This window comes from Syngnathoides biaculeatus, chromosome 8 (genome assembly GCF_019802595.1).
Source record: "Syngnathoides biaculeatus isolate LvHL_M chromosome 8, ASM1980259v1, whole genome shotgun sequence".
NCBI classification, from domain to species: Eukaryota; Metazoa; Chordata; class Actinopteri; order Syngnathiformes; family Syngnathidae; genus Syngnathoides; species Syngnathoides biaculeatus.
The window spans coordinates 20,331,686-20,344,554 of record NC_084647.1 but is presented as its reverse complement, the minus strand read 5'-3'; the positions used below and the strand labels follow the sequence as shown (position 1 = coordinate 20,344,554).

The following is a 12,869-nucleotide window of genomic DNA, read 5'->3' as shown; positions in this document are numbered from 1 at the left end:
TGTTTATTTGTTGCTTATAGCTGATATTGCATTGATCATACTATTGACTAATTTATTTCTAGTGTTCAGGGAACAATTCTAAAGATACTTTCTTTACTTTCTAACTTAACTTTTATCCCCTATTAATGATTAGATAGTTTTAACCCCCCCCCCCATTGTTAAGGGCTTCCCTGTGACGAGTACTTGCTAAGCGTGGCGAAATGTTTATCCACATAAACGATGTGACGTTGTTGCTATCTAAAAACAAGTGTGGCTAGGAGATTTTTATGCTGTTTATCCACCGGCAAAGCGGTCTCGTGAGCCATTGCCAAACCTGCTATGCTTATAAGTACATGTACTGTTTGTGACTTGGTAGGGTTGAATTTGTGTATTAGTTTGTGTGTACAATGACTGTCAATTTGTGATGAAATCCATTGTACGCATTGACATCAACATGCCAACTGCCTCAAAGCTGTACTACTTCCTTTTTCTCTTTTTCCCACTCCGACAGGCTGGTGGTGAACGCGGTTGGAGCGCCAGCGCTGTGGCGTGTGAACGAAGAAGGCTTCCTGCGGTCGTCCTTTGTGAATGGCTCGGAGATGTGGTTCATGCAGTCCTCCGACGGGCTGGTGGTGCCTGACCATGCCTTGCCCCTGGGACAAAACTACTTCCTCAGTAAGATGTTCTGCTCCCATCGCTTCAAACCCCATTGTTTGAATATTCAGTCGTGGTCGTGACTAGGGCAAAGTTGACCCCCCACCGCTCCCTTTACAGACAACTGAAATGGTTGGGGAAATGTAACAATTGTAATATCATCCTGGGGCAACTTTATCATCAGTAGCATGCTCGTACCTGCATTATTACATAGTTAGATGGCAGCTGCAGAAGCTATGACAAAAATACTCATTGCTACTAATGTTGCTACATCATAACAGGATACTCAACAATATTTCAGCCAGACTAAAGTGACAATATTAAAGGTCTATAAAATGAATAGTACAGCTGATGCATAGAAGTCACACATTACAAGAAAGCGAACATCTGTGTATTGACATTTGTACATTCTATTATTCACAGATTTGTTTTGAAGGCCTGTCCGCCGTTATTTACTGAAAAACTTTTTGTTCTAAGGCCAAAGCCATGTCTAATATAAATATGTTGCTTTGGGGTCATCTGCTGGCATCATGGTGCCAAGCAACTATGTTGAACTGAAGGTAGGAGCTTCATCAAGGCAGGCAAATAGAAAAGTGTGTTATATCCTCTTTTTTTGGGTGGACCTTAATTATTTGCAAATGGTCGCTATTAGCGTGGAAGACGGGCTGAGCTCTACTGCAAATAGTCAAAGTGCAGTCCTTTGTGGAAAAATGAGTTACTTGTATTTTTATTTTGAACAAACGAAATACGGCAATATTAGGCTGTCCATTTTTATTTATAATATTGATCTCAATACTCACTACTGCATTTCATTAAAGGATTAGCTGACCTCTCTGCGTTCTACAGAGTGTAGCTGAAGTTGTTTCACAAGACAGCGTGTCTGCTGACCTTCGTGTCTGATCCCCGTGACGGCACAGCCTTGGTTTTGCCTGACAGAGAGAACGTGGAAATAAATGAGTAGACAGGCTTCATTAAGGAAGGGGAGATTGAAGGTGAAGATAGAGGACACGTATGCAGCCCCGTGCCTGGATGGAGGAGGCGTGCGCAAATGACCAAATGAATGGTTTCATACAAATTCAAACGCGCATCATTGAGGCATGACTGCAGCCAAGCTCACACACGAGCTCGCTGAGTGGAGGAAAATGTGCAAAGTCAGCAAAGGGGGAGGGGCGGTGACATTGCATTTCCGTCTCTTGTATTTCAATTTGTCTGCGTTGGCGACCATTCAATCAGAAGCAGAACGAAGCTGGCGTCGTATACGTTCCACCATTGGCATTCTCGCAGCTGATTGGCTGTATAAAGGACTCTGATGTTGACTCGAGGGGCTATTTTTATCCAGGTGCCTGAGTAGCTGTCAGTCGCGATTGAAGATACTGTCAGATATGTTCTCAACTTAAATGCTCGGAAAGAGATTAGGCTCCCACTGCATTTGCGTCATACAGAGGCAACTAGCTACGCAGGAGTATTTGTATATACTGTACACCAAACATTTCCCACTGCAGCTCAAAAATTGAAGGGTTGCAAGGACCACTTTGATATTATTCATCCATCCATCCACGTTCTGTACCGCCTGTCCTTTAGCAAGCTTAAACAAATCCGATGTGGCATGTAACTGCACGGTAGGCGTGATCCAGGTGGGCGCCCCCACGGCACCAGAGGTCACCCTGCGTCTCAACCTGACGGTGAAAGCCAGCAGCTGCGTGGAGCCCGGCAGCAGCTTCAGTGACCCCCAGTGCTCGGGTAAAGGCAAATGTGTCACACAGCCCTCTGAGGTAAGACAAAATATCCAAATGACCTCAGCATTTTATCGCATTGTTGTTTATTTTATTGCTGACAGCAGGCGGAAGTAGTAGTGAGCGCGTCGGCCTCAAGAGTCGTCGAGAGTTTCTGTGTTTGAATCATGGCTCAGGCCCTCCTGTGTGATGTTGCATGTGCTCCCCGTGGGGTTTCTCCTGGTTCTCCGGCTTCCTCCCACATCAGAAAAACTCGGATGCTTGGTTTATTAAAGACTGTAAATTGTTGATCTCTTTGATTGTGAATGACAATTGTTGATTGTCGGACTGTGCCCCGCGATTGGATGCTGTTCAGTCCACCAAAGAGATTTGCTTGGATACTGCAGCAGCAGCACTTGCATCAAGATAGGCAGAAATCGTCCTAGATTTCTTAAAATGGATTCCATGTTTACAGAGCACCTTCTTTTGCGAGTGTGACGACAGCTACACGGGAATCTTCTGTGAGGAATTTGACGCCTGTCACCACCGACCATGCCGTAACAACGCCACCTGTGCTGATGTTCGGCAGGGAGGCGAAGGACACAACTTCACTTGTAGCTGTCAAGCAGGTGTGCATTGTGTGTGCGTTCATTTGAGGCTGATCTCTAGCATAACGACAAGCTTCCGCAGTAAAAGAGAAGCTACCTGTATTATATGGCAAATGGACTCCCCTGAGGACAAACACTTTTTCAAAAACAGGTCCCTTCTATATACTTTAATGACAACATTAGAAGCCACAGTTTCATGAAAAGGCATCAATTTCAGTAATGCACCATACAAACTTAAAGCCCCACTGTCATGAAATGTATGATTTTTAGAATGTTATTAATTAAAAAAGGCAGCCGGAATGGACCCATCCGTTTTTTCACCACGAAACATGATTTTGACGTCTATGGCTTTTTGTAACTCCCGTCATGAATATCCTCTCGAGCAGTTTGTTTTGTAGAAGAAGCAGGAAGTGATGTCAGCAGGAGCGCACTCAGGCGGTCTCGTGTGTTTATACTAGTTTTACCTGCTGGAAGGTACCTCTTTGTTCCTTTGTGTTAGCCATAATGCCGACTTGTATTGCTGGATATTGTTCGAACACTCGGAAGGATGGATTTACTCTTCACATGTTTCCAAAAGACCCGGTTTGTCGTGAAAAATGGATTACACAGGTGCAAAAGATGAGAGCTTTATGGGTTCTAAATGACAGATAGGTGTGTATAGAGCTACTAAAAAAAAGAATGGGTGCGTAATCCTCTCAGAACGTAACAAAAGATCCGCGTATGTAAGTCAGGGGTTCTAAATGTGTTGATGTGCGGACGGCTCCGGCGGCCCCTAGTCTGCCGCGGACGGCTCCGGCCGGGGTGGCTCATACATGGGAGTCTGTTGTTAGTTCGAAGTGAGCCGCATATCATCTAAATATGGGGCGAAACGATAGGGTAATATTGCCCCTGTCACTTCACTCGAGTGTGAGATGTTCTCTTCTACGAAAAGAGCTTTGTGTCAGAAGGGGCGTTGGAAAAATCCGAAAATCTCTGTTGTTCCTCTCCCATAGCAGGTGCGACGACGTGTTTTCAGTGGCAAATGTCCCGGCGTTACATCTGCTGATGACGTTGCAGGCAATATGGCTACCACTTGGATGTCGAGTGAGACCTCCGTATATTTGCGCATGGATGACATGCTCTCCGTTCATATTTATTTTTTCGTGCAGACATTGAAGTGAATAATGTCATATGTATTTTTCATTACAATATCTATTTTAGAATGATTAGGCATGACAGTTGGGCTTTAACCATTAGAAACTCCTGTAAATATGACGAACTGGATTCCTTAACACAACATAGATTATTTTCGTAGAAATACCAGCTGTTATTTGACTCTTTTTTTTTTCCCAAACTCATCTTGAAACTTTTCAATGGCATGTACACTGACCTAAAATAACATTGAACATTTTTTTTAAAAAATCTCATCATTGTTGTGAGTGTCAGCATCACGCTAATGACACATAAATCAGGAATTGTTGATTCCTTTTGAGTGACTTTGCCAAGTATCTTTTCAAGGCTTACAGTCAATTGCTGAGCTGATAATTGTTCGTCTATTAGGTTACGAAGGGGAACGCTGCCAATTGCTGGTTAACCACTGCCTCTCTCAGCCCTGCGAGAACGGAGGCACGTGTTCCAGCAGCCTGGCCGGGCCTCATTGCTTCTGTCCTGAAGGTAACCTGCGCTGTTGCATGCAAACATGTGTTTTTTTTTTGGCACATTATGAAAGGTAACGCAACGTGTGAAAGGCTCATCTGTTGGAAATATGGAACCGCAGGGTCACAGTTTGAGCCCTGCGGTGGAAAAATGCACGGAAAGATAGTGCTCTGCATTCTGACTACTGTTGATAAGACTAAGAATGATACCTAAAGGAGGGTACATGCATTTGGATTTTTAATCTCTTTTTTTTTTTTAATATGAGTGACATACATGAAATGAGGAAAAAATATATATCTATACATGCACACAGTATTTGTGTAGTCCCACAACTGACCTATGGGGGCAGCATACTGCTACAAGGCATCAAAACACACAGGGACTACAAAGAAGAAGAAATAGTAGTAGTAGTAGTAGTAGTAGTAGTAGTAGTAGTAGTAGTAGTAGTAGTAGTAGTAGTAGTAGTAAGTAGTAGTAGTAGTAGTAGTGGTGGTGGTGGTGGTAGTAAATAGTAAAAATATAGTACAAGCAAAACTACAAGTAACTGTTAGCTTGTGTAGCTTGTTAGTTCCATTCATTTTCTTCTTGTCCTTGTTGTTGTGACGGATAACCGAGACGTATAAACAACACAAATTTACGACTGCCGATCACAACAGTTTTCTTTGCAGGTCACGGGTGCAAATATCTTTGCAAACCTGACACCACTGCATAATTGCTCAGGATAATCTGAATTTCTGAGATAGCCTCTGCTGATTTTAATTGCAAGGGAGAGGAAATTTGGACTGACGTTCACTGTGTTTCACAATCAAAAGTGCTATTAGAAAGCTAGTAATTATCCAATTTTTTTTAATAGTGTCATAGAGTGCATTGAATATTACGCTTCCCCAGCAGGTTTTTCTTTTGTGAAATTAAGAAATAGCGGACGCATCAATTTTCCTTAAAGATGGTCCACTGTTTGCAGCCGGTATGCGCTGCAAATCTGTACCACTGAGATACTTCATATAAACCTCCTTCCTCCATCCTAATTAGAATCCAGAACCTGAACGACCCGCGTCGGGCTCTCTGAGGAAATCTGTGACTGCAAAACATCTGCCGAAACAACACTCGTGAAGAACACAGTGATGTGATTAATGCTCAACTGAACAAGATGGAAGCATTCTGATATGTAACAGGACATAAAGTTATAGTAGAGCTGTTTCATCAGGTCGGGTTGGGTTCTGATGAATTCATGTGCTGCTCTGAGAAACGAGCATCACCTCTTTGGTGCTGACAAATTCAGTATTTATCTCTAAAGGGGGATTTACAGAGATGGAAGGATGGCGCTCGCCTGGCCCAAAATGGGATGCTTCTTTTGGATGCCACTCATTTCTTTTACCCTTGTTTTGCTCGATGATGAAATATCCTCCACCCGCAATCAAACAGAGACTTTACAGATCCGTAGATGCATGAAAAGAGGAATCGCTTTATTTGCTCGATGAAATGTGCCCCCCCCGGAGACGCCGCAAAGAATCATTGTAGCAAGGAGTCGCACGCTGCGTCAGATAAGGAAATGAGAAACTATTGATTGCAGATGTCGCGCAAACAAATCCTCGCTGTGATAGTTTGATACTCGTTTCAAAGCTGAGTAGGAATTTGATCTGATATCTTCACATCACTTGCACAATATTTCTCACACTATTTTGCCACCTGCACTGGTTTGGTCAACCAGGGGTCGTGAGTAAGTATCTCACGGAGGCCTCTACTCCCCGAGATGGGTTGCGTCAGGAAGGGCATCTGGCGTAAAAACTGTGCCGAACAAATATGACAGTTCATCTGAGATGTCACGCTGTGGCGAGCCCTAATGGAACAAGCCGAAAGAAACTTACTATCTCCTGAAAACCTTTCCTGCAGGGTACCAGGGCTCCACATGTGAGCAGCAGGTGGATCCGTGCGCTTCCGGACCTTGCCACAACAACGGAACGTGCTACCCCCAGGGTGGTGCCGGTCCCCTGGGCTTTGGCTGCAGCTGCACTTCGGGTTTCACCGGCCCCACGTGCACCCAGTTGGTGGATTTCTGCGCTCTGAACCCGTGTGCCCACGGTGTATGTCGCAGTGTGGGCAACAGCTACAGGTGTCTTTGTATCCCAGGTGAGATGCACTCTCGGTGGCTAATAGCATCTTGGTGGGTTACTAAGTTGTGCGGGTTTGCAGAACTGCAACCAGTGCAATCAAATGCTGGTCTACCATGACGGGTGAAACTGGTGATTCGAAATTAGCGTGCCGGATGTCACATAAGCAAGGAAACAAAGACACGCACAGGTCTGAGGTACATGGTCTCCAGATCCTATCTGCTTTCGAGGTTGCTAATGTGGACCAGATATGTGGAAGGATCCATCTTGGATCTTTCTGTAATCCATCAGGTGACATGACATGCGCCCGCCGAGCTTCCCCTCTGAAAGTATAAATTCTTCAAAAGATAATTGACCTTTCAACTGGCATTTTGATGAAATGACTCAAGAGGCCCTCAGTGGGCTCCTCATTAATTCAGCCCTTTCCCCGAAAATAGCTTTTATTCATTACCTGGAGAGGTTTTGCGCAAACCTTCAGGGTCTCTGCTAATTGGAAACGGATTCAAACAATATAATTTTTGCCTTTACGCAACAATTATATTGCAAGACCTGAAGAGTATTTCAAAGATGAAATGCTGTACTGTTTTTGAAAATGTGTATTGCTTCATTTTACACCACTGAATGTTTCCAACTTGGTGGGAATTCTTTGGGGAAGGCCATTTTCAGGACTTAAGAGCCCAGAATTGAAGCCAGAGTATTATTTTGTATTTTGTGTCCTATTAAGGCTACCACGGCTTGTACTGTGAGGAGGAGTACAACGAGTGTCTGTCCGCGCCGTGCCAGAATTACGCCACCTGCCGGGACCTCATCAATGCCTACGAGTGTGTCTGCACGCCACAGTTTGAAGGTATGCCACAGCACATTATGGTTTTTATGCCCACACTAATTCTTCATTTGTGTACTTGTGAAGGGAGACACTGTGAAATTTACAAGGATCCCTGTCTGAAGATGCGCTGCCTCAATGGAGGTCACTGTGACAGCGCGGGACTCAATGCATCCTGCACGTGCCCACCTGGGTACACAGGTGAGTAGTGCGACTGATGCTGGGTATATTTATCTATCCATCCATTTTCTTAGCTGCTTATCCTCACTAGGGACCTGGGAGTGCTGGAGCCCATCCCAGTTGTCAATGGGGAGGAGGTGGGGTACAGCCTGAAGTAGTTGCCAGCCAATCGCAGGGCACATTGAGACAAACAGCCGCACTCACAATCGCACCTTGGGGCAATTTAGAGTGTCCAATTAATGTTGCATGTTTTTTGGGATTTGGGAGGAAACCGGAGTGCCCGGAGAAAACCCACAGAGGCACGGGGAGAACATGCAAACTCCACACAGGCGGGGCCAGGTTTGAACCCGGGACCTCAGAACTGTGAGGTCAACGCTTTGCCAGTTAATCCACCGTGCCGCCTGGGTGTATTTAAAAAAAAAAAAAATCATACTTAAATTAGTATTTTGTAGGGCCATTTGACCACATATAAGTATTTGCTGGCCATAAAGTAGCATTTGGTATGCTTTTTGTGATAATATTGTGGCCACATTTTTTTAAATGCCATAAACAATTTGTAAGAGGTTTCAATCTTCATATTTCTTAACCTAAAAAAATTGCTGTGGAACCTGCTAAACCCAAGTACTGAAGACTGGATAGATTGATAACATTTTTTTTGTTGTTGTTGATCCCAAGACCAAATGCTTTGTAAGCTGTGCGCAAAGATGTCAATGCCATAGTGATGATTAAATATAGTCGATAACTATGTTATAAGTCTTAAATAATGTTCCTAAGAACCCAGTAAAAAGAGGCAATAAATACAAAATGACTTTCCTCGATAAGCGAATCGAAATATGAAAAGAGCAACTTTCAATCCCTTCCAGGGCAGCGCTGTGAGGTCGACATCAACGAGTGCGAGAGCAACCCTTGTCACCACGGGGGCACTTGTATTGACCAACCACACGGCTACACCTGTCACTGCCACCCTGGGTGGGTTGGGCCTGGCTGCGAGATCCGTAAGTGTCCACCCACCCCCCCAAAAAAAGCCAGACACAAGTTAAAGACGCGTGTATGTGTGTGTGTATTCCAGACCTACAATGGAAGCCGCCGCACTCGGAGGAAACGCTGACCAACATGCCCCGCCACTCCCTTTACATCATCATCGGAGCGTTGTGCGTGGCCTTCGTCCTCATGCTCATCATCCTCATCGTGGGCATCTGCCGCATAAGCCGCATCGAGTACCAGGGCTCGTCGCGCCACGCCTACCAGGAGTTTTACAACTGCCGTAGCATCGACAGCGAGTTTGGCAACGCCATCGCCTCTATCCGCCATGCCAGGTTTTTACTTTTTTAGATTTTTTTCTACAGAGATGGATATACCACTGTAGTTTCAACAAAGCTCCTGAAGCCCAAAGCGCCAGGTCAGCATGTAAACCATGCAATGAGCGTGCTTGCTAGTGACACCTCGCTGGTCACAGATGGGTTGTTCTTTCATTGGACGCGGTAGCTACATAAAAATCATATTAGAGGAACAAGATGAGGCTAAAAAAATGCACAGATAATTTTACGAATGTACACCTGTCAGATCAGTTCCACAGGGCGGCCATACGTCGGCTAATCTTCATTCCTCTCCTTTCCATTGCATGCCTCCATCTTTCTAACTGTTCCTCCACCTGTTCCCTGCTTTCACTGCAGATCGCAATATCATCTGCGAACATCATGGTCCAAGGGGATTCCAGTCTAACCTCATCTGTCAGCCTATCCATTACTACCGCAAACAGGAAGGGGCTCAGCGCGGATCCCTGCTGCACTCCCACCTCCACCTTAGATTCTTCTTACACACCTACGGCACATCTCACCGCTGTTCTGCTGCCCTCATACATGTCCTATACTATTCTAACATATTTCTCCACCACACCAGACTTGCGCATGCAGTACTGCAGTTCGTCCCTTGGTACTCTGTCACAGGCTTTCTCTAGATCCACAAAGACACAATGTAGCTCCTTCTGACCTTTTCTGTACTTTTCCATGAGCATCCTCAAGGCAAATAATGCATCTGTGGTACTCTTTCTGGGCATGAAACCATACTGTTGCTCGCAGATACTTACTTCTGTCCTGAGTCTAGCCTCCACTACTCTTTCCCATAACTTCATTGTGTGTCTCATCATCTTTATTCCTCTGTAGTTTCCACAGCTCTGAATGTCGCCTTTGTTCTTAAAAATGGGGACTAGCACATTTTCCCTCCATTCTTGTGGCATCTTCTCTCCTGCTAGTATTCTATTGAATAAGTTGGTCAAAAACTCCACAGCCACCTCTCCAAATTGCTTCCATACCTCCACTGCTATGTCATCAGGACCAACTGTCTTTCCATTTTTCATTCTGTTCAGTGACTTTCTAACTTCCCCCTTACTAATTATTGCCACTTCCTGGTCATTCACACTTGCCTTGCACAGTTTATTCGTTTACCATGACCAGTATCCTTCTGTTGTGGAATTACAAAACACGTTTTAGCACAAAAAGACAACAAATGACACTGCTCACTGATCTGAAGTTTTGCGGGAAAATGTCTGTTACGCATGGTCAAACTTTAAACTTTGGGCAAATTCACGTTGGTAGGTCTCACAGTGAGGTTGCACCCCTCTTTATTCCGCCCCATATCGCATCAATCCCATTACAAACCGAAGACGGTCTCCATGGCAACACTGCCTCTGAAGACGCGATATTGATTTTTCTTGTTTTTTTTTATTTTTGTTCTTGCAGATTTGCCAAGAAGTCTCGGCCCGCCATGTACGATGCCACCCCTATCAGCTACGAAGACTACAGTCCCGACGACAAACCTTTGGTTACCCTCATTAAAACGAAGGATTTGTAAAACTTTGTCGCACCCATGTACACGTACACGCAGGCTTATATGGGGGGAAAGTCAGTCTGAATGTAAAATGTGAGGTGGGGGGGTGATCCCAAAATATATAATCTGTAGTTTAAAAAGAACCACTAAGGAATTTGATACATCTATTTTTGCTGTTAATGTTCATGCTAAGGTTTAATTGTAGCATAAGAGCAGCACTGGCACATTTTAGCGATGAGGCCCAACAGTTCCAGTACGTTCTACTGCAAAATAGTGACGCCTGCGGACAACTATCTGTCTGCTGCCGGGGCCTGCAAACCTGGCAACAGTCAGCCAGGAAATACATGTAACTGCGTACGCTGAATATTTTTATATCTCATGTTATTCCTGCGGTAGGTTGCCTTACTTCATGCATGGTTATTAATTAGATTTGATGTTGCCGCCTTTTGTTGGTCGCTATTTCCCCCTGCAGATGTACTACTCTGTAAAGCTTGTGCAGAATATTCTTTTGTGCTTAGTAGACAAATACGTAGGCTTACATGTATAACAATATTAGTCACACACGATTTAAGGGACGTTGTTTTAGTAATATCTATTGTCTTTGTTATTTACATTCAAGTTTCTCATCACTGTATTAATTCTCAAGAATGTGCATTTGCGAGAGTACTGTGACCCTACCATCCTGCTGTGTGTACTTTAGTGAACTGTAGGGTAGACGGTTGGTATGATATTAACAGCACAGTTTAGTTTTTTTGTTTTGTTTTTCTTCAGTGTACCTGTTCCTGTTCCGGAACACTTAACTCCCACCGAGTATTGATCGTACAGAATGCTTCTTCTGCTGCATTGACTTGTAGATGTGGATGAAACACGTGTTAACTTATATTACCTGCGTTAAATAATGTAAAGATTAAAAGTGAACCATAATCGTTAAGCCTTATGTCTCGAGTCACCTGTCACACTCAAAACAAAAAATTTTCAATTAACCGAAGCTTTTTTTTTTTTATTTTTACAAATGAACATCATGAATACAAGATTGGTCATATGAGTCATGTACTGTAATTTCTGGCCTATAAACCGCAACTTTTTTCACACGTTTTCAACCCTGAGGATTATGCGGTGATGCGGCTAACTTGTCCATTTTTTTTTTAATAATGGCCGCAAGGGGGCGCTTGAGCGGAAAAGGTAAGAGTGAGACCGGTGGAATATATGTGCCGAGGAAGTGACTTTTACCAGCCCTGTTAGGGCTGTGCTAGCGTGTTACTGCCGTGCCCTTTTAACTGGCCTTGTTTGCGCTGCGAAGCTAGCCTTAGCGTTAGCCCAGAGGTGCTAGCATTAGCATTAGCACGGTGGTGGTAGCGTTAATCTCTCTGTTTACTGTCTTTCTTTGTAAATATCTCGTCTTTCAATGTGGGCAATTGCGGCTTTTACACGGTCAGTGTATGTACCAAATGGTATTTCCTTTACAAATGTACTGGGTGAGACTTATAACCAGGTGCGCTCTGTAGGCCGGGAATTACGGTACTTTGAATGTTGACGTGAACGCCCATGCGCTGTTTCTCAAGGTCGCGCACACCAGACGCAACAGTCGGTTGTGGGAAAGTGCTTTTATGGACTGTTAGTAATGGGAACGGCCTCGGCGACCTCAGTCAGGCTTTGTCCAGATGTTCCCCGTGTAAACAGCTCACAACACAGTCAGAGTGCGACTGACAGATGGATGTCGGACAAAACTACATAAACTATTGTGTTCATGCGTATACACCGCGGGAGGTTGTTGGCGGATTTGACCTGGACTCTTTATCAGAGGTAAAGGCTCGGATCAACAGCTTTCGACTCGACCTTTTCTGTCGGACTCGGGCGACATTTCAAGGGCGATTCAAAGACTGTATGTTGCCCTGTGCATCCACAAAATGTAAAAATTCTGAAAATTGAAGATCTGAGATTACAGTTGAACTGAAAAGAAATAATAATAATTTTTGGATAACTGGGCACAAATGGGTAAATTGCACACACAAGAGTTTTCTTCTATAATTAACTTGCATAATGATGGCACTGAAGAGAAGAAAAATAAACAGTGGATCCAAACAAAACATCTCACTAGTGACTTTCAAAATATGCTTAGCTAACTCTTGAACACATACGCCACGATTGAACCCTGTTTTTTTTTATGTTCTGGTTTAGGCTGACACGAGATAAAACTCATTTATCACATAAAGTACTGTATACTGTAAGTGACATGAAACAATGCTCTCAAAGAAGATGAAGGTTGAAAGTGCCTATTTTGACAAAGCAAGGAGTACAAAGTAAAAAGAATTGGTAAAAAGTAAAAACGTGTCTCAAGCATAGT

The 12,869-nt window shown here is 44.0% G+C and overlaps 1 protein-coding gene across 4 annotated transcripts in view; it reads left to right on the top strand.

Moving 5' to 3' along the window:
- The window catches only part of dner (delta/notch-like EGF repeat containing), a 35,677-nt gene extending 24,238 nt beyond the window's left edge, over positions 1–11,439 (top strand). For all 4 annotated transcript variants that reach the window (XM_061828164.1, XM_061828168.1, XM_061828167.1 and 1 more), the window contains exons 5-14: positions 491–654; positions 2,257–2,405; positions 2,821–2,974; positions 4,493–4,606; positions 6,479–6,715; positions 7,421–7,543; positions 7,607–7,720; positions 8,563–8,694; positions 8,769–9,015; positions 10,438–11,439. In XM_061828164.1, the coding sequence (XP_061684148.1) occupies positions 491–654; positions 2,257–2,405; positions 2,821–2,974; positions 4,493–4,606; positions 6,479–6,715; positions 7,421–7,543; positions 7,607–7,720; positions 8,563–8,694; positions 8,769–9,015; positions 10,438–10,549 (1,546 nt within the window). In that variant the 3' untranslated portion in view covers positions 10,550–11,439. The remainder of the gene's footprint in view (positions 1–490; positions 655–2,256; positions 2,406–2,820; positions 2,975–4,492; positions 4,607–6,478; positions 6,716–7,420; positions 7,544–7,606; positions 7,721–8,562; positions 8,695–8,768; positions 9,016–10,437) is intronic.
- The last annotated feature ends 1,430 nt before the right edge of the window (positions 11,440–12,869 follow it).